This window comes from Branchiostoma floridae, chromosome 18 (genome assembly GCF_000003815.2).
Source record: "Branchiostoma floridae strain S238N-H82 chromosome 18, Bfl_VNyyK, whole genome shotgun sequence".
NCBI classification, from domain to species: domain Eukaryota; kingdom Metazoa; phylum Chordata; class Leptocardii; order Amphioxiformes; family Branchiostomatidae; genus Branchiostoma; species Branchiostoma floridae.
In genome coordinates, this window is record NC_049996.1 from 461837 (window position 1) to 483428 (window position 21592).

Sequence of the window (21592 nt, forward strand, 5' to 3'; positions counted from 1 at the left end):
AACACGGATCAATTAGCACGAAAAACTCCAATGATAGCCTAATGCCCACGTGATGGTAAAGCTACGCGGTGATTGGCTCGAGGTCCGCCATGTTCATGACGTCACTGCTTGTCTGGCCGAGTGCTGGAGGCCTTTGTTGGAATGTGGCGGAGCTGAACATTGATTCTGACAAATTGCGTCCCTTTCCTGAGTCAATTTCGCCGAGAAATCCTCATATTTCCTGATCACTCGAGTTCTAGATTGGTCCAAGGATTCCCCGTGATGATCCTGAGGTGAGGAAGGCGCGTAGAAAGGATGAAGATGAGGGTTTTGGTCGGCTTTGGGTGGGTCGGATTGCTGGTGTTGTGCTGTGTGCTCCAGGGTGGAACGCTAGTCGTCCGGGCACAGCAGTTCTCTTCTAGTTCGAGTCTTGGCCACCACGGCCGCTGCGAAGCCATCACCATTCCCCTCTGCACGGACATACAGTACAACGAAACCATCATGCCAAACCTACTCAACCACCAGAAGCAGGAAGACGCCGGCTTGGAGGTACACCAGTTCTTCCCGCTAGTCAAGGTACAGTGCTCGCCCGATCTCAAGTTCTTCCTATGCGCCATGTATGCGCCTGTGTGTACCGTACTAGAGGAAGCTATCCCTCCCTGCCGATCTCTTTGCAACAGCGCTCGGACTGGCTGCGAAGCCCTCATGAACAAGTTCGGCTTCCAGTGGCCTGAAAGCTTAGAGTGTAGCAAGTTCCCTGTACAGGGCACGCCTGGAAAAATATGCGTCGGGGAGAACCGGACTGAGCAAATCCCCACGGCCGTTCCTACAGCTAACAACGGTAACAGCTCCGCTGTAACAGAGAACCCGATCCGTAAGGACTATGGTTTCTACTGCCCAAGGGAGCTCAAAGTCTCGCCGGCTCTAGGCTACTCCTTCCTCGGAGCTAAAGACTGCGGAGCCCCGTGCGATTCCATGTACTTCCGCGACGATGAGGTCGAGTTTGCCCAGGTTTGGATCGGCATATGGTCGGTACTCTGCGCCTGTAGTTGCCTCTTCACCGTCCTTACCTACCTGATCGACCCGGGAAGATTCAGATACCCGGAAAGACCGATAATCTTCCTCTCTGCCTGCTATCTCATGGTCTCCGTCGCCTACATCGTCGGCTATGCCCTGAAAGAAAAGGTTTCTTGCATGGAAGGTGTCTGGATGCAAGACGGCAGCCAGAGATATCTTACGCAACCAACTGTCACACAGGTAAACCACATTTTCTTCCCAAATCTTTAAAAAAAAGATTTGCAAAAGACGCAAACCTTTTCAGTTTATCTTTCTGTGTGTCACTGTGTGTGTGTATAATTTTGAACTCCAAAACCCCATGTTAGTTCAAACCACAAATCTCAGTTTATCCAACAAAGAGATCCATTATTTATGTGGTGATTGTATTGTTGCGATTGGTAATCAAAAGGTAGTTCTAATGCCATAGTGTTAACCCCAACACCCCTTAATTGAGCTGGAATAAGATATGTGCATTGTTTGTTGTATCATTTTTGACCTCACTTGTTAAAGGATAACCGAAACATCTTTTTCAGCTACAAGGTTGCAGAAATACTAACCAAAGATATCGTTCCATTTTCATGTGTATTTCAGAAATATTTTTAGTCATTGTGTTAGGGTTGTATGCTACATTTTTTTTTGTGTGGTACTTTACGGTGGTGAAATTAAGGTGAAATAATTGGTTTTTGTGCATGTATGTGATTTTAGATACATTAGGAAGTATATTTCTCAAGTAGAGTTATAAACCGTGTTCAACTGATCGCTTTGTAAAGGCAGACCCTCACTGCGTACCTTGTAGGGAATTGCATGCTTTGTTTAAAAGGGAAGATTCCCCTGCTGTGAATCATAGAACTTCCCAATCCCTCTGGATTTCCAAGGTCAAATATCCAGATCCAAGATCTGTAAGCTCGTCCGGAAATATTCCCCTAGCCCCATGGAAGATCACAGCCTTACCATTATTGTGTCTGACTGGCGAATGAATATGTACTGGAATGAATTGCTTAACCTTAACCTTACCGAGACTGAAAAGATATTAAGAAACCCTTCGAGAGCTGTATAGCTAGAGGGTATGACATCTATACTGTCTGAGAATGTTGTAGATTAATTCACAAGAGATAGGAATTGTCTGTTATGTATTGGATAAGCAGATTACCTCAAGTCGGGAAGTCGAAGTCATCCAGCTGTTTTGGAAATCGTTCCAGAGGTTGCGCTTGTTTTTTCCGCTTATCACAGGCGTTGACACAACACGAAAACTTCATTCTTTTGTCGTGACACGCAAATATAAAGTCAGGCTTAACGTAGCGACAGGAATGTTAACTGTAACAGTGTATTGTGGACAAAACTCAACCGGACAAAATGCATTAAACATGCAAGTTATTCGGATATGCACAATCTAACGCTAAACCCCATCTTACCAACAACTTCGCTTCAAAGCGGGTACGGACAAGAGGAAAAGTGTTCTTTTGAAGTTTAAGCGAGTTGAACTTTGAGGATTTTTGCGGATTAAGGTGATGGTGGCGAAGAGAACAATGGTGAAATGAATCCCCCGGGGGCAGGTTTAGTTCAAGTCTTTGGTTGGTTGGATCTGTGCAATGCTGGAATAAAGCTCCAAGGGCATGATGTAATCTTTTAACCCCCCTCTAGTAAAGATATAGCAATCTTAGGGCTAAAATCTTACAGCACTAAAAAAATATACATTTTTGTTTGGAAATCTAAACAACTGTTTTTTCTTAGAGAGGAGAGTGAGATGATAATTGTCGATCGCTTTATTTTGTGGAAACAAAATAACAAGTAAAACAACAGATGATGCAAAATGCATTGATTTTAGCATAGATAACAGATTAAAAATGCTTGAGTAAACACGGGTTGGCCAACTTCAAAGGGATCGAGGCCCTAAATCTGTTACCTCCCCCCGCTGGGAAAGAAACGATAGGTGCAAATCCCCCCCACCCCCTGAGGCAGCGCAATTTGGGGGGTTAAATTCTCGCTGGAAATCGATGCCGGTTTTACAAACAAAACTCTGTAGGGTATGATATTGATATGTGCATATAATTTGCTGTGTACTTGAGGCCACCAGACTTTCAGTCTAACCGAGAAAGTGCCTCCTATCGTACAATCTATTCAACATCAAAAGCTTTGAAGTTCCCCGGCGATTGTACAATTTACAACAGAAGCAAAGACTTTGTGATTGTGTAAAAGGGGGGTCCTGTTCACGGTATAGAATTTTGGAACACGGGTTAAAGTTGCTTTGTCCACTGAATAGAAAAAGAGCGTTATATCCTTGTTACGCATTCTAAAAGTGCTTTCGGCTAGACCAGTGAAAGGAGCGTTCTAAAGCAGAGGGTACTCCCTCCTGTGGTTGTTTTTGTCCAGACCTCCCTCTTATATACATTCCTACATATTAGAGCAACTGAGCCTTGTTGATTGTATCGCTTCCACACAGATTTCAAGCTATAAACTGGGGATCAAAAGCGGCGTAACACAATTAAAAGCATATCCCTGGGCAGCCCTGGAAAAAAGGAGAGGACTCGGGGACAGTGAGGGGCTTGTGGTATGGCTGATATTATCGCAGCTTTGTGTTAGATTCCACAAGAAGATAAACGCAAACAGACCATGCAAAACATGGCTGCCGGCGAAGCAGAGATCAAAGCCCGGCGGGCCACGTGTATACACCGCTGAGAGAATATTGAGTCCGCTACCGGATTGGGCGGCAAAGTGCGGCTAAGTCCGTCGTCAATATACCCCCTCATTTTTCCAACCCATCCGTGTCCGCGAGATTATTAACCCAAGCGACCTGGCAGTAGATTATAGGATGGTTGCGTGTGAAGAAGAAGTTGATCTCTGTCTCTGTAAGCTGGCTGGGACGTTTCCTCCTCACTCAGTTTTCTTGTCCTTGGGAACAAAAACAGACGTTTGGCAAGCCCCTTAGGGGAAAACTGCCCATCAACAATCGCTTCCTTTTACATCCAGTCTTACTTCTCTTGTAGTGAGTTATGAGAAATCTTGATGACATGTCTGTTCCATATGGCCCCTTTTTAGACCATGTTTTGTTTGCCACAAGCCAAGGTTAGTTTGTATAAAAAACAAAATGCACAGAAGTTCCTTTGATCTGTTGCTATCAGCAAGGCTAGTTCTGCAGACGTTTCAAGGCCATGGTTTAGATTACAGGAGCCTTCATAAACAGAACCCCCAAAAGGCCTGTTAAGAGAGGCTATGTTAGCTGCAGGAAAAAGATCTTAGTTTCAAAATTTTTCTGTCAAAGTACTAAAATTGTACATCAAAAATGTGTTGTGCACATGTTTGGATTTGTTATTTGCTATTGCCAAATATGAGTAAAGTATACAAAAGTTTTAAGTCCAAAAACATATAGACATTTCTGGCCTGCCCAGCAAGGATGTCATTTTTATACCAGTACAGAAGAGTCTATGTGTTGAATATATACAGTGATTCTAAACATACGTTATAGTACTATCATACATGCTACGAAGTCATGCTAACTGCTTCTTCATTGGAAACGGTAATGGTAAACTTTTTACAAAAGTTTGCAAAGAAACAACCAAAGGAAGTCAGTTTTACTTATTTGTCCTTGGTTGTTTTCCTATTTCCTTGTCCAGTTATGAGGTCAGTATGACAATAAGCAGGTGTGTTAAAGGTGTGCGGAAGGATGTGCATGTCAAAAGTCATTGACAGGAGAATGTTTTGATGTACAACAAGTCCTGAGAACAATGGTGCCTGTTGTAGCTGGGGTAGCTTCAGGGCATTTTCTTTCTTACAAACGGAAACCCAGGCCAACCCGTAATTACACCTGTCAGTATATTTTTGAAGCACAACATTTCAACTGAATCGTTGACAATTTTACAATTTTCTTAAGTATTCATGTGTAAAAGATTTATGTTTATAATCCCTCAAATAGATAGGAATATCTGTTTTTTAAATCTAGTTTTCATATGGCAAAGAAGAAATGACGAGGAAATATGGTAAGTTATGGAAATATATTAAATGATTTTTAAGTGTTATTTTGGTCCGTTTTGCTTATTTTCCACTTCTTGGTTGAAATTTAGGCTAAAAAAGTCACAAGCAAAATAGAAATCCTTCAGATAATAGTATGTGGAATTTTTTTACTCTCCTCCTCATATACTTGCCAATAATGTATGGTAATTTTGGTATATACTAAAGTAGGAAATGAAAATCATTTCAATTTCTCCTCCTTTTTTTGCCATGTTTAACACAGGTGGGAGCTATAACTCCCTTGGTATCTGTGCTCTGCCATGGGGTGGGCTTTAACCAATCACAGTTGAGATCTCAGTCTAAATTCCTGTGTCAGATGCTTGTCTGAGGTATCCAGTGCATGTGGCCACCATCACAGTGTGCCGCGAAGACAAAACTTTCCAGCAAAAACAGGGACTTAAAATCCCATTTGTCGAGAGTAGTAGACTAACTGTACATAACCCCTACCACTCGTGAGGGAAAAATCTGTGGACCAAATGCTACTTTTTCTCCAGTTACAAGAGTGTGAAACAACAGCAAACACACACACTTCGGTGACAAGCATGTTAAACTAGGCCAATAGCTTTGTTGGACAGGGGGTCACCAAGCTTAACACTTTCAACTGGTGGCATTTTCTGGGCCACAAGAATTTCTGGCAATTTGCCCACCAATTTGGAGGTGTTCTGATCTATATTAGAGGTATAATTTGGTGTATGTGAGGTATTTTAATGATGGGGCCCATCAAGCTATCTTGGTCACAGGGAGTCCAAACTGAAACATGGTGTCGTGAGTTAAAGATTTTTGCAGAACTGTTACAGTTCTTACAATTACATATGAAAGCTGAGTAAGTTCTTGAAGTATAGGATGGTTTAAAGTATATCTACTGGTAGATTCTAGGTACATGAAAACACTAATGAAAACGGTTTTAACTTTAAGTGAAAAATAAAGGAATGCTTTTGAGTGTATTGGACAAAATTCTGCATAGTGCAAGACTGAATTTTCCTCTTGTTAAAACGTATCCGTTTCTATAGACCAAGAAGCCATACCTGCAAATGCATTGGCAAATTTCTCCTGAGACAAGGCCATTCAAAATGTCTTACAGGGAAAACAAAGGACTTGAAAGACCCCATTTTCATGCAAGTTCAGACCTAGCATTGTCCTATAACTCAAGCTTTGATATGGGTGAAGCCATGTAAACAATAGAGCTTGGGCTACAGCCAAACCCACTCTTACAATATGTTATGAAATTAAGGCAAAATGATTTCTGGTTTGTAAGTTTTCTGTTGTTTACAAATTTGGCATCATTCTTGTTTTGTGTTTTCAGTTTCTGGGTCCATATTTGTAAAATATGGAAGTCTTTCACTAGCTATTGTATAGAAACGAAAGTTGAGAGGGAAAAATCGTTACATTTTGTACCGTCTGGAGATTTTTGGCATGCTTCAAATTTGGATTCTTTGTTTGAGAAGGGTCAAATATGTGCAGGGTTTAATTCTCATGATTTAGGTGCTTAGTGTTACCTTTCTTCAGTAAATATTCTCATCAAGAAGTGCAACCAGGCATGCAAAGCGACGGGTACATTTAGTTGTCTTCAAAGAGTTAATCAGAGTATGCAAATGAGGCGTGATTATGCAGGTTAATGCTTCTATTCTGTGCTGGGTTTCAGTTGCTACGGGATATACCATTGTCTGGTAATTGGAGGGGGTTTTCAGACAGTCTCAACTGATTAAAATCGCCCGACTTTGCCGACTGGGGGGCTTGGAATAAAAGAGCATAAAAAGAACTGCAATTTGAGCTACAATTAATTGAAATGTTTGGTTTAAGATAAACAGGAAAGAAAGCATTGTGCCTAAACCAACATGTGTGTCAACATGTTTTTTGATTAACAGATGGGAAGAGGGTCTATGCAAATTGTCCTGCACATATACATATTGAACAGCCCCCTAAACAGTAATTGCGGTACGTCAAAAGGCAAGACTTGACTCTTGCGAAGTAGCCATTTGTATACATCACCTAACGGTTTTTGTCCGTGTTCGACTTTTGGTTCCGCCTCTTAGCGATGTTCAGTGACATTTCTCAATCGTGTTACGTCCACGATTAGGTTCTGACAACGGTGGAGTTATTCTTTGGAACGCTTTTTCTCTGTCGTTTGTTCCTTCTTCCTGGTTTCAAGTCTTTTTTCTAGGACCACCCAAATTTTGCCTGAATCTTTTTTGTACTAGATTTAGTGTTTTCTATGCCAAAAGCTTCCCTCTACTAATTCTGACTAACAATTTGGCTTTAGATGAGTTTATTGGCTCTAAATGAGGAAAATATTGCACCAAAAACTGTCTGGTATATCCACCCATATAAAGAGAGGTGACAATTGCAATGTAGGAGTGTGTGGTTTCAAGCTGGTGACATTGTCAATAAGGTGTGAATGAATGCTAAAAGGATTATCAATGGCAATTATTGACTTCTTCCAAAATCCATAAAATTTTATCTCAACCATGAGTAGTTCAAAAATAGCTAGAATTCAAACACATGCAGCTAGCCATAGCTTTGTTGAAAAGTTGTAAAAAGTGGGGAATTTCAATTATTTGTGGGTTATTGTTTCTAGTTGGTAGAATTATGCGAATGCTTTCCTAGTTTTCTGTGTGTTAGGAGTATGCATTTGTAGATAGAGTAAGTGTTAATTCATGCAAAACTGATACGTTTCCTGCAAAGCAATTTTCAATTTTCCCGTAGCCAAGAGAGATACGTGTACATGCAGGATAGTTTTCAAGCGAAAAAAAAACACAACTTCTCAACACCAAAGAAACTTGCTCTAGGCAGTGTCTTCTGTATTATGTAAAGAAGCAGCTGCCATTTTTGTTTGTTTATAAATTCTTCTCCTCTTTACACCAGCAACTAGATGTGTTCCCATGTGATCTTTACCAAGAACCCTACAACTCATGATTTCTATCTAGGAAAGTTTGGATTGCATTAAACTCAATATATTCCCTCTATACCCCCTCCCTGTTATATGTCGTAAAACTGTTAAAGATTAGGAAGTTTGAAATAGTCCAGTACAGTGTGTCCAGGTGGAAGTGGTCAGTGGCATATGTACACAATCACACCCTATCTCAGATATGCCTTCTCAAGGTAATGCTTAGGTGATAAGTATCACATAACAACATTGCTTAGACAACGCATACATACAGTAGGCTTTCTGGAAAATAGTCTAAAAAGGGCCGGCTTACATCCTCGGATGTCCCTCTCATTGTTTGGGAGCCTATGTTACATCCAAATTTTGTTGCTAAATCTCTCCCTTGGAAGCTTACGAAAATACAGCTTTATCAGTTTCTTGTAATGAAATTCAGACATTTTGTACCAACAGGGTGAAATTTTTGTCAGTCCTGACAAACAAATTTTCGTCCTAGGATGGAGGGACAAGTACTGTACTGTAGACAGCCCTGGTCTGGATAAAATCGAGGTTGAATTTCAATGGTTTCTTTCTTTTCAAGCCTTCTCTGGAGTAAGAAATTTTGTCCATGTCTACATTTATCAAAATATTATTTTTCCTCTATACAAATATTATTTCTTTCTCTAGTATCCATTTCTTTCAGCATAGATGTTTCTTATCAAAATGTGTCAAAGTATTGGAATATGTTTGGGTACATTAGAAATCTAGAAAATCTGACATCTAAGAGTCACTATGTAGAGGTGGCATGGTTTGTTTTTTCCATCCTTTCCTTCCTCTTTGATGGTCAGAAGAAATAGATACTTGGGATGACTGTTCCTCTTTGATCCACATGTTTCTCTTTACATACATCATCTGGAGTTAGCTTGTGAAAAATGGTATCCATTCAAAGAATATCGTTGAGAGTTACGGAGGTCCAGTTTTAGTATATGGTATGTGGTACATCTGTGATGAATTTTAGAAACAGGGTATCTTCATATTCTTCTAGCTACAAAATAAGAGCTGCATATATGGACAGATTTATTTGATCCACTCACACTGGGAAGGACCATACCCTTTTCAATAAGTGTGGTGGGTTCTTTTACATGCTTGAGGTTTGACTCCTTCAAAACATGGGTCCTATCCGACGGACATCCCCGATCAAAGCTAGATACTGTACTTATTTTCACATGAGTGAAGTGAGGAAATTTGTTTCCCAAGGACATAACACAGAGCATAGCAGGGGACTCAAACCCTTGGTCTCTGAGCCAACTACTCTACTGTTCTGCTAAGGGTCACCATTTTATTCCAAGTCTGAATGACAAATTTAAACGTAAGCCTGTAGATTTGTTGTTCCTAATTACTGTGATACAAGAAGTTGTTTTCAGTCCACCCGCTGGCCAAGGTCGAACCCTGACCTTTAATAAACATTCCCTGCTTGAGCTGTCTGCAGTGTTTGCTTGTATTCTGTACCAAAGAAATATGGACTGGATCCTGCAGTGTGGCAGAAGGCCTGGGCGTAGCAGGAAATGTGCTATCACTGTTGTTTTTCGACCAGGGCCGGGTTTGTATTGGGTCCAACGTTGTCTGTGACACATGGCAGCCTGGGCCCCAATGTTGAGTGTGTTTATTTGCACTGGATTCAATTCTCCATACCTTTGCAGTTACTTAGCACAGGGAAAGAGGTTCACAATGTAGAAGATTAGATGTTGAGACAACCGATGGGCTAGGAAAATGCACTGGCTGTGAAAATGCGACATGTCTTGGTTGTGAGCTTTTTTTTGGACAGTGGATATAATTGCAATGCACTAATCTCATATGTGAATGAAATGACGATGTAAATGTTCAAATTATTAACCGTCTTCATGCTAAGGGTTCATCAATGGGCCATAAGGTATATTGGACACACAGGTGTTAGTTAGTAGAGAGTTAAATTACACAGATGTGTAAAATGATGATGATCATCAATAGACAAGGATTATTGTTAATTTTTGTTCTTTTACCTTGTTATTACAAAGAATGCTGACTTTAGAACAGATGTCATTTTGGGTATCCCAAAATACCCCAAGGCCTTGAAATCAAACCGTCTATTTTTCAAATCTCGAGAGAGAAAAAGCAGGTGGGAAAAAGCTGGAAACCCTCTGATTGGTTGACTGAGTCTCCTAGCAACCGTTGCACCAACCGGGTGAATGCTCATCAGACTGTAGACCAATCAGATGTCAAGAGTGGTAATTAGGTTAAAGTGGTGCCTTGTTTGTTACCAGTGTAAACAGCTGTCCTCTTCAACCTCAGTCTGTCTGCTAAGCCCTCTGATGTGGTTCCACCTTCGCTGATCCAAATCTCGGCGGCGGTGTTACGTTTCACGGATTAAAGAGTCCTTATTTACACCACCTTTATTGAACTCAATAAACCCAATGTTCCGCGTAAAAGGAGCCTTGGTGATTTTGTAAACCAGACCACTTGAGAGCAACCCAAAACTACTGTCTGGGTAAAACGCCACAGAACTAATTTCGGAGTCAGCGCCCGAGGTAAACAGCTTAGAAAACTTGGGCCTGTCTCTCGTTCTGTTTTGCTAAACAGACTGAAGAGGGTTGTGGGATTTTCTTGTCGGGCTTTTTGTTAACTGTGTATTTGTTTAACAGTTTTGAATTCAGCTCTATGACTAAGGAACTGTGGTTGATTTTTTTTTGACAGGCCACAGTAGGCACTCAAGTATGTGCAATATTTGTACATTTAAGTAATTAGAAGTTCTCACAATTTGAAAGAAAGTTTTGGAACAATAAGACAAGTAAGTCACGTATACCATAACTATTACTATTAGAATCTGTCTTTTGGGGAAAATGACAAAAGCGTCATATTGAACTAAAACATATTCACCTTTTTTGCTGGAAGATTTTCTCTCTCATTGAATGTATGTGTGTGTGTGTGTGTATGTGTAGTGTGAATGATTATGTGTGTATATATTATATATATTGGCCATGGTATAAATGATCATGTCAGAATGTACATTTAAAAAAAAAAGGATGCTGGACCCTTATTCAGAACACCTTAGTATATGTTTATGTACCTGACTTTCTCTTTGAATTAGACAGGACAAGTTGTTGAATTCAGTCAAAAGACTGAGCTTGCCTTGTCGTTAAAAACAAGTGTTACAGGTTGTAACTTGTAACTCTGGCTAGCTGACTTGCAAATCATTCAGTCCATTTCGCAAATTTTGGGGGTGCCCTCAGAGTTTAGGAAAGGCTACGGATATACATGGTCTCAGTCAAGTTGGCAGCGATGTCCGGCATGCTGGGGCGTACATGTCCTGCTGACATCACCTACTAACAGGCACCACCTCCCACTGGGTTCCCCTTGGCACTTCTGTATATAATCAGTAGTAATGTACAGAAGTAACAAGAGTATACATGTAGGGTTGGACAAGTCCACTAGTCTGATTGTCTTGGGCAAGTAAAAATGCTGATAGGGCAAGTGTGTCCTACACCACTTCAGGCAAGTACTGTAAATGCAGAAATGTTCGCGGTAGTTTTATCTTCATGGTTTTTTCGAGGCATTCTTGCCACAAACTTAAAACCACCGGGAACATTTTTCCATTACAGTATATGACTACAGTGTATGGCACTACCGTGAACTTAAAATCACAGCGAACACTCCACTTTCCCACTATCCACGAACTTAAATGCATTTACAGTATGTAGTAATGTACAGTCTACAGTACAGACATAACAAGAAGTACTCTAGTGATGTTCAGTTTGAATTAGAGCTTGTAGTTCAAAAGGCCTTGACATCCTATGGTCAACCGTTCCAACAACTGTATTCAGTTTGCTACCAGGTTCTGACTGCTTGCCAAGATTCGATAACCCCAGGCCTCAAGGAAGACCCCCCTCCCCCAGGCGATGGGACGGCCCGATTAAAAATGACATAGAACTTGTATAACAAGATAGAAGATGACACTGGGCTTGTGTATCTTCAGATACCAAAACAGTAGCTAGGAATTGGAATTGAGCTTTTTCTTAAGCTGTTTCCATCTTTCGGAGCAAAAACATAGAGTACAAACTCAAACTTTGGCAATGCCTTGAAGCACCGTTGTATTTTGAAAGGTTTGAAAAGTGTGTTAATCAAGAAAATATGGTAACCATAGTGTCTCATGTTGTAGGAAAAGAATGTGAACCTACACAGAATTTAGACTTGTGTGTCTATGTCTTTGAAGTGGCACAGGCTAAAGAACAGCAGTGTCTGTCGCATGTCAGTTTAATTCTATTAATGACAGACTTGTGCGGAAGGGAGCGGTTGGGAATATTTACGCTGCACCTGCACAGTGGCGGGAGACTGTGGCGTTCCCGGTATGGACGTAGCACGAGACATCGCGCCGCGAGGCAATGCCAAGTGCACTTGCTGAATGCCACAGAAGTTTTGGCTACTGTGCAGTTTGACCCCCCTCTCTCCTTTGGGGCAAAAGCTGGGAAACATTGACTTTAATTTCTTTTCATACAAAACTTAAAAAGTTTCCAAATAAAACAGTCACTGGTTGAAAGGTTTACTGTAAATGCATTTAAGTTTGCTGGGATTTAATTTCGAGGTAGCGGAACAAGGACTGTTTGCTGTGGTTTTAACTTAAGTTTGCAGTAGCACCATGCACTGTAGTCTCTTACCATGGAAAAGTATTTGCGGTGGTTTTAAGTTCACCACGAAAATTTCTGTATTTATAGTATTTCCCACTGGAGCAGAAACTACGAAACATTGAGTCAGTTTGAAATAATTTACATGCAAGATTTTGAATGTTTCCAAATCAAACAGTCGCTGGTCAAAAGTTTAACTATTGCTGTCTTTTTCATGCAGCCAGGCTTCTATATTGTTAGACCCCCTTCCATGCAAATATAGACAGGCTGATCTTGTTGAAACCTTCGATTTACCAAGCAAATCTTGTATAGTAGCCAGATTTCATAGATCTGCAGAGATCTGCATAGTTTCAAAGCCACAAGTGACAAATGTTGCATTCCACAAATTCCCAGGCTAGAAAGTTAAAACTACAGGCAGGAAATGGTCTAAGTTGCAGGTCTTTAAAAAAATACTCTGAGTACTAGTCTGAAAAGAAATATTGTCATACTCTATCTAAAGGCAAATAATAGAAAAGAATACAGTAATTATAATTTTCTTATGATATATATTTGTACTAAATTGTAGTCAATTTAAGATGAGAATTCAATACGAGGGCCTACATCATATCAGTACATGGGGGTTATGACTGCTTTACACTGAATTTGGAAGGCTATTACACGATATGTGATCTCCTCACTACGAATTACGTAAATAAGACGGTATGGAAAATTAAAATCTATAAAAGGGCTTGCATACACCTTACAGAAAAGAACTTGCATACACCCTGATATCTACAAACTTAGATGACAGTGAAATGAACCTAAATCATTATTCCAGGTTTCAAACATTTGTCCTTTTCCTCCCCTAAAATGGAATGGTACATCCCTAAAAGGATGACAGCCAGTAGGCATAGATTTCATTCATTCGTGCCAGGCCTGCTTTCCCCTGGCCTTACCATCACAGGCCTGCAGTATGGAGTTACCTCTTGCTTGTGTTCTCTGTCTCTGGTGTAAATAACTGAAGGGAAAGGAAGACAGACACTTCCTTCATGTCTGGTCTGCTATAATGTGGTACAGCCTGCTGGACTAGAAATGTCTAAAACCTGATCTTTTGTGTCCAAACTTGAGATACATGTATTTCTATAGTACATAGACTTAAGGTTTCATAACTGGCTAAAGTGGCATTTTGACCTTCTATTGTTTTCTCATTAATGAATCAAGAAAGAATGGAGTTGAATGAATATTGATAGATGGGCATAAAAAATTCTAAATATGATTTTTTGGGCCATATGGATGGCGTCATCAAGTTTATTACAAAACGTTATTTTTTTTTCTATGAATACAGCACTTTGGTACATGCCACTGCAATGAAGCTATGTTTTTTATGTGCATAATGATGAAAGCTACAAACATTTGCATATCTTGATATCTTCTAATGATGTGTAGTTATTGAAAATGGTTGTTTTCATCTAGTTTAAAAAAAGAAGAAGAATTAAGCCAGGTGGGAATTGCACATGGTAAAGCTACATTTTCAGTTGTTTTGGACATAGACTATATTTGTTCTATATTTGAATATTAAGTTTCTTTGATTCTCCCTTGAAGTATTAAGGGTTTGAATACCTCTGAAAGGTATTTGGCAAACTATCTCAGCCTTTTGCCTAGGTGTCCGTTTTTCCGCACCATTTAGAAGTTCTAGGAAATCTACAGTAGGTGGTACAGTAGTCCCATAAGGGTCTGGTAAAGGGTGGCCCAGAATGCAAGAGGGATCGCTGGCGCATTGGTTTCATTCTATCGTGTCATCGGCTGGATGTTTGGTGCAAGCCTGACAGGGTGATCTTGGAGGGGTTAATTTTATGACAGGTCTGGACTTCAGTTTAGCATTGCAGAAGGGTTAGATGTGTACAGGGATAGGTTTATTATTTCCCGTCTTTAGTATTGGAAACAAGCTATCGAATCTCAGTTTCAAACACTTATGAATAAGTAAAACGGTTGAAACTCGGACTAAAGACAAAGCATTTTGCTTTTTCGTTAGCTAGTATTGCATTGCTAGGGCTTTTGTATTTTAGCCAAGTTTACCAAGTACACTTCTCGTTGGGTACTTTTCTCAGACACTGAAGCTAGAGTATATCTATGTATTTATTCGTTTTGGCATGGATTTTCATTACTGTCTTGTAAGATTATCCTTTGAGTGGCATATTTATATACAGACTCAGAAGCATAAGTTAAACAAAGAAAGCAATTTTACTTCTGCAGTTCTTCGTAGGAAGAATTAGTTCCTTCTGAATTTCAGATTTTATTGGAAGTTTGACATGTTAACATTTGACAGAAAGCAGCAAATATGAAACAATTCATACCATCTTATACAGTTAACAATTTAATACGATCTTATAGGAAGAAAAGACACATTTTTGGACAGGAAATTTCATTCTATATTTCTGCAGTTCTTTGTACGAAAAATTCTTTCCTTGTGAATTTCAGACATAATTGTACATTTGACATGTACAGAAAACAAAGAATTAATTCCATATGATCTTATAGATCACGGGAAAAGACCTATTCTTCGATTTCTTGTCAGACATTTCGACAAGAAATTTCAGTCTATTTTCTGCAGTTCTTTGTACGATCTTATACGAAGAAAAGACACATTTTTGTCAGACTTTTGGGCAGGACATGATCTGGAAGTTAAAGGACCCATTTTTGTCAGACTTTTGGACAGGAAATGATCTGGACTCATGTCCAGTCTGGAGAATGTGGCACAGATTACCCAAGCTGTGGCCCTAATTATGACAAAACACACACAGCTGTTACCCATTTCTTTTCATGTGTCTCATATATGGCTTGAATTGGCTCCAAACTCATCTGCATACGAATGCATATGGAAGGCCTGATTATGCTCTTCATTACCGCTGGTGTGAAAATGCTGACGATTACCCCTGTTGTTTTTGTTCAGTAGTTTGGTCTTGAAATAATCATGTCGGACACAGACAATTGGTCAACTGTCTCCTTCTGTACTGGGACAGAATTGTGCTTGTTTGGACAGAAAAACATCGTAAACAGAAAAGATCTGAACTTAATGATATTGATGATTTCTTTAGCTTAAATGGCAATCAAAATCATCGACATAGACTCGCAAACAGTTAGTTGGACAGAAAAAATGCTTAGACAAAAACCTCATAAACAGAAAAAAAATCTGAACTTTATGATATGATATTGATGGTTTCTTTATTAGCTTAAATGGCAATCAAAATCATCGACACACTCCCAAAGCCAAACAATGAGTGAGACATAAAAGATGTTTGACCTGTTTTGAAAACATCTTGGTAGTTTTAGCCCATGTTATCCTTGTATTTCATGGATTTGGGTTTGTCAGAAAACCAGGAAAGCTTTTTACTCTATCTGGAAATTGGATACAGATACAATGTAAGTTTTGAGACTTACAAAATTTTTCATTTCTGTCCTGCAGTTTCTTGATAGACACATCACATAGGACCTCACAATCAGATTAAAGAAAATGAAGAAAACTAGAATTTTGAACTTTTTAATGCTCTTACAGTCTAACAAGTAGACTTCATTTGCCAATTAACATCTCTAGACTAAAGAAGGAAAATCCTTTGTCTGTCTTCATTTGGGAGAACAATACGATTGTGAGACTATTATGGGTCTTCACATGTCCATTGTTCAGTGAGTCTGGCAGTCCAGTTTTATGGTTCTGTTAATTCTAGAGCCATAGGTGTCATGCTATGATTTGGACCAAAATTTCAACGTAAAACATGGTCTCAATAAACTCACTCAATACAGGAGGCAAGGAAAACTCCGAAAAGGTGATACTGATAGTAGCATTGTATCAATAGTGAAGACTGAAGTGTATAAATGTACAAGTAATATCTTGCTGAAAACTTCCCTCCCAACTTTGCCATGCTTTGCATACTTTTTTACTGATGCCTTTTTCGTGCTTGCATGTTACTGTACACCCAATCCCCCCCACTCGCACACATGGTCAAGTCACACACACACACATGCACACACATACATGGACAGTCACACACACAAATGGACAGTCACATACACGCACACACACACACACACACAGGCTAACACACTGTTTGCATACTATGCCCCCCATTGATGAAAAACAGCCCTTCTGTCTATCTTGTGGTGACCTTTCACAAGTCCAGGGTAGACACATGCCAAAGGCCTGTATCATGTGTATGTAGTAGACAGCCTTCAGGCCCCCAAGCCCACCCCTAGGAATGTTTTCCCAATATCAATCATTCCATGATGACTCATACTGGAAAAACATTTGAGTTTTCATATCTGAAATCTAGTTTCTCAGAAATGTAAATGTATCCTCTTAATGTTTCATATCTGAATAATAATAGAGGCAGTGGGTTGACAGACATATACAACATTGGTGCTAATTAGTAGCTTGAACAGACCGTCGCATCTGTATCTGTATAAAAACTATAACCACCCTTTGGTGTAGCACACCAGCTTTGGAGGTATGCTCGTTATTATTGTTTTATACACTGTGCAGTGTACGCTTGTCACAGCTAAATTTTGCTCATCTAGCTTCTCTATTGTAGTTGTACTATCCAGCGAAGATGTCCCTAAACTAATGTGTGCTTGGTGTCAGCTCATTTTGAAGTCCAGCTTTCAACATAGACATTGCACAATCATGTATGTATAGTATATACATTCCCACAACTTGTCTGATGCCAGTATGAAAACCCACAGTCTCCCAGAGACAATCAGACAACTAGATAAATCCACGATAAACCCAACAAGCCTGGCTTAGGTACCATATACAGGCTGGCGTTGTGTACTTCTGGCAGAGAATCAAACTCAAGTTTCCCACAAGAGCATTTCAGTACACTAATAAACCATTGGTACATCTTTGTAACTGTGTGTGGTTTCATAATATGTTCCAATTTAGAACTATGCCATTTATTAGTATTGTCACAACAAAAGCTAACCTGATATGAAATGTAGGTTCTTATGTTTAACTGAGAATTTAGCAAGTCACAGAATGAAGAAGAGTGTTAGGAACAATGGCATTTTGCCAGCCGGTCCCTTTGAAGTGTCCTCTTACAATTCTTTTGGAGTGTGTCATCCGCTTTGATACAGGAAGGCATCTTTAGCCCTTAGTACTGGTTTCTCCCCTGTTCTAAGTTCAATGTCTTTGGCTACGCAGCAAGGTTCTTATTAAAGTCTGTTAAGGTAATCCTCAGTGTTGTTTGTGTGTGCAGAAAAAGGTCACGAAGGACGAATGTGTTCTGCTTTCACAGCAATCTACATTGCTTTATTCACTAAATCGTAAGATTGTTGAATCGTTTTATCTTTGTTTATATAGCCATAGGGTGCTGTAATGGTTTGCCATAATTCTAATCTAGACAGAACTGATGTTGCAATGTTATTTTGCAGAACATCATAGGAACTTCCGAAGGATTCTTCACGTATATCTGATATAGCATTTAGCAGCTTTAATTCCCAAAGTTCTCTTTTCTTTGCAGGACATGAAAAAAATGCTTCCAACTTCAAGATTCCCAAGCTTAAAAAAAGATGCAAATGCAAATTTTTTAAATTCTATATTTACAGGAAAGATTGGTGCTCAATGCCATTCATGATACTATGTGTCATTACTGGTTATGTAGAAAGCTTGGAAATGCTCTCTGCAAGATTTAAAAATTTACATATGATATGTCAACTTTGACTTAAGATGGAATGTTGTTGTGTTTTTGCAGGGCACAAAGAAAGAAGGATGTACGATCCTGTTCATGATGCTGTACTTCTTCAGCATGGCGTCATCTCTGTGGTGGGTCATCCTCACGCTCACCTGGTTCCTAGCTGCAGGTCAGTACCAGTTCTCTATCGAAAAACGGGACTCGAAAATACAACCTGCAAGGTTTCAAGATTGTAGGTAAAAAACGGTAATTTTGCAGGCAATCACATTTCTGACTTGGTATAACGAATCACAATACGACCATGTATATGTAGCAGTATCACTGATGCCTACATCTTCGCTGTAGATAATTTACGATTCTTGTTGCACACATAGAAGTCCAATGTATGATGATACTCTAAAGCATTTAGACCGAGAAAGTGCTATTTTTGTCTGATAGACATATACACGTCATGTATCATTTGCATCTCACTATAGGTAGATTTGGAGTCAAACTGAACTTTGTTTTTTTGTTATTTTACTATACAGGCATGAAGTGGGGACATGAGGCTATTGAGGCCAACTCCCAGTATTTCCACCTAGCGGCTTGGGCGGTCCCTGCAGTCAAAACCATCGCCATCCTCGCCATGGGGAAGGTAGACGGAGACGTCCTGAGCGGGGTTTGCTTCGTCGGCATTTCCGACATCGACGCCCTTCGCGGATTCGTGCTGGCGCCTCTCTTCCTCTACCTGGTCATCGGGACCCTGTTCCTATTGGCCGGTTTTGTCTCGCTGTTCCGCATCCGCACGATTATCAAGCAGGACGGGACGAAAACCGACAAGCTGGAAAAACTCATGATCCGCATCGGGGTGTTCAGCGTGCTGTACACCGTTCCCGCCACCATCGTCATCGCGTGCTACTTCTACGAGCAGGCCTTCCGGCGGGAGTGGGAGCGGTCCTGGGAGATCGACAACTGCAAGGATTACTTCATCCCGTGCCCGCCGGGGCCGCACGCGCGCCCGAGCGCCAACCCTGACTTTACCGTTTTCATGATCAAGTACCTCATGGCTCTCATCGTAGGAATCACGTCAGGCATCTGGATCTGGACGGGAAAGACTGTTCAGGCGTGGAAAAGGTTCTACGGACAGATATGTTTTAGAAAACAGGACGAAACCGTCGTCTGAGCGGACATTTTGTCGTAGCGGCGTAGGAAGAAAGCTCCGTAGCTTTTTCACAACCCGAGGTGTCCCTTCTCTCTCCCCCCGACAATTTTTTAAAAGAAATTGTACAGTTTTGTGACTGACCAAAGAGAATAGTTTTGTACATAAGTTTTAACGCTCGGTTGGTGGATTTGGTAGTGAGTGTGAAGTGTAGGTTAATTTAGTAAAATTGGACCATGGATAGACAATATATTATGAATTGCTTCTTAAAAATGTTGAATTCTTCTAAAATGTGCTGGTGTATTTGTCGTCAAGTGTAAAAAAAGACAAGTAAAACCCAGTAAAAAAGATAATTTGTTTTGACTGTATAGGAATAAGAGAGTGTGCAGAGACTATAGGAAGCCTCTGATTTTGTACATTTGCATTCATTGCAGTTGTTTCTTGGAAATGGTGTCTTCTTCAGGGAGCAAGGCCTGTTTAAATTGTGAAATGGCCGACTTGATGTCTTGGGAATACGTACATGTAAAGTGTCTGAATTTTAATAATTGAAGGTCATAAAGTATACGTCTTCGAGTTATTGTTATGGTCAACGAAGAAATTGTGATGTTGATCGGCCTATATAGTGTCTGCCTGTACTTAGCACACAGAAGCTCTGAAGTTGAAATTTAGAACAAACACGGTTGTTAGGGTAAAGTCAGTGCTGCTGTGTCGCGAAAACAAAGTGCCATTCTCGATTTCTACGTCCTAGTCCGTAGGGTACATAGCGTAACAGTCACAGTGCCTTACTTAAACAGTGGACCAGGTAAAAGCAAAACGCACACGCTGACAACTTACTGACACATCCACCCTACAGCCCTTTTCTGTACCAGCTCAAATTCAGGACTCCAAGACTTCAAAACCAGAGGAAAGACAGACACAAACAAACAGAGTTGTTAAGGTAGTCCATATGGCCAAGAAGTGGACTTAACGCAGAGCAGGGCTTGACAAGTAATGTCCGGAGCACTTAGAATAGGCTGAAGAATTACAGCCAAAAGCCGTGATGCCTTTAAACCTTTCCATCGGTGCGCTGTATGTCATGGTCACTGTCAGCACTTTTGTACAAACATCATTGTCAAGAAAGGAAAATGGCTTGTCACTTACATAGCTCACTGGCATCTTCACAGCGTATTGTCAAGTTTTTCATGAAAAAGATGGATTGTAAAGTCATTGTCTGCACTCAAGAGCTACAGCAAAACTGCAAAAAGCCTGCATTTGGTAACAACATTTGTAAGACTATTAAGAAGACTGGAGAATATTTTGTATTTGCTACGAAGATTGTATATCTTTTTGGCAACGTCGCCTTTTGGATGTTAATCGTTAAAAGAAATTATGTGTTGATGAAGTATAGAAGAGCTCATGGGTTGACTTCAAAGGACTTTGTCAAATTGTTGCTCGTAATGTATGTAAAAATGTACAAGTTGCATAATAAGCTATTTTCTATGTCAGTAACAACAGTATATTTTGTACATTTGAACAGATGCATTTTGCACACCGTAACAACCCATCCCTTCCCCATAATAGAATGGTCCAAAGTTCAGTCTTTCTGTACACGAAGTGGACTGTCTTATCATAGTTTTAGGGGAGGAAAAAAGGTTAATGTTTGTCTTCTCTGTGTTATTTCTGTGGTGGTGTAGTTTTGCTCCGAACTTCTCAGTTTTGTCAAGTTAGTAAAACTCAGTTCAGTACAAAATCCATGGCACATTACATGCATTCATTTTATTGTTATTAAAAACCATGGGACATATTTGTACAGATTATATTCTGAGTGGATATAGAGCATCATTGACACAGTATGATATAAGTTTGCGATTTTTCACAAATGCGAACAGAACCTGTACCTGCTTCTACATGTAATGTGCCATTGGTAACAATTCCTTCCATAGTGTACGATCTTTCACCCCCACTGTCAAATGTTGTAGTCCTGAATTCTGTGCATTGTCGTCTTCCACAGACTATACCATTTCTGAGATAGGGGTGTATACTGTTTTTTTCTGCTTCCTCACACTTGGGTTGAAAAGCAATAAGGAATCATATTTGCTTCAAAGTGTACGATGTAGCTCGCTCCCAAATGCCCTATTTATAGTTGTATATTTTGTAAATGAAAATTTTGTAGTATTTTCGTAGTTCTAGTGGCTAATAAGAATAATAATGATGAAGTCTTCTCAGATAATACTGTTTGTAACACTTTGTGTATCGAAAA

General features: G+C 40.0%; 1 protein-coding gene across 1 annotated transcript; it reads left to right on the forward strand.

Annotated features, from left to right (window-relative positions):
• The first annotated feature begins 82 nt into the window (after window positions 1-82).
• Window positions 83-21403, forward strand: LOC118405674 (frizzled-2-like). The gene is made up of 3 exons (XM_035805275.1): window positions 83-1236; window positions 18276-18384; window positions 18743-21403. Exons 1-3 carry the CDS (start codon window positions 295-297, stop codon window positions 19375-19377), a joined length of 1686 nt encoding a protein of 561 aa, XP_035661168.1. The 5' UTR covers window positions 83-294; the 3' UTR covers window positions 19378-21403.
• The last annotated feature ends 189 nt before the right edge of the window (window positions 21404-21592 follow it).

Bases quoted from the DNA above. Each gene is read 5' to 3' on its own strand.
- LOC118405674 (XM_035805275.1), top strand. From the start codon at position 295: ATGAAGATGAGGGTTTTGGTCGGCTTTGGGTGGGTCGGATTGCTGGTG. The intron at 1,237-18,275 runs GTAAACCACATT...GTGTTTTTGCAG, and splicing joins CGCAACCAACTGTCACACAG to GGCACAAAGAAAGAAGGATG. The intron at 18,385-18,742 runs GTCAGTACCAGT...TTTACTATACAG, and splicing joins CACCTGGTTCCTAGCTGCAG to GCATGAAGTGGGGACATGAG.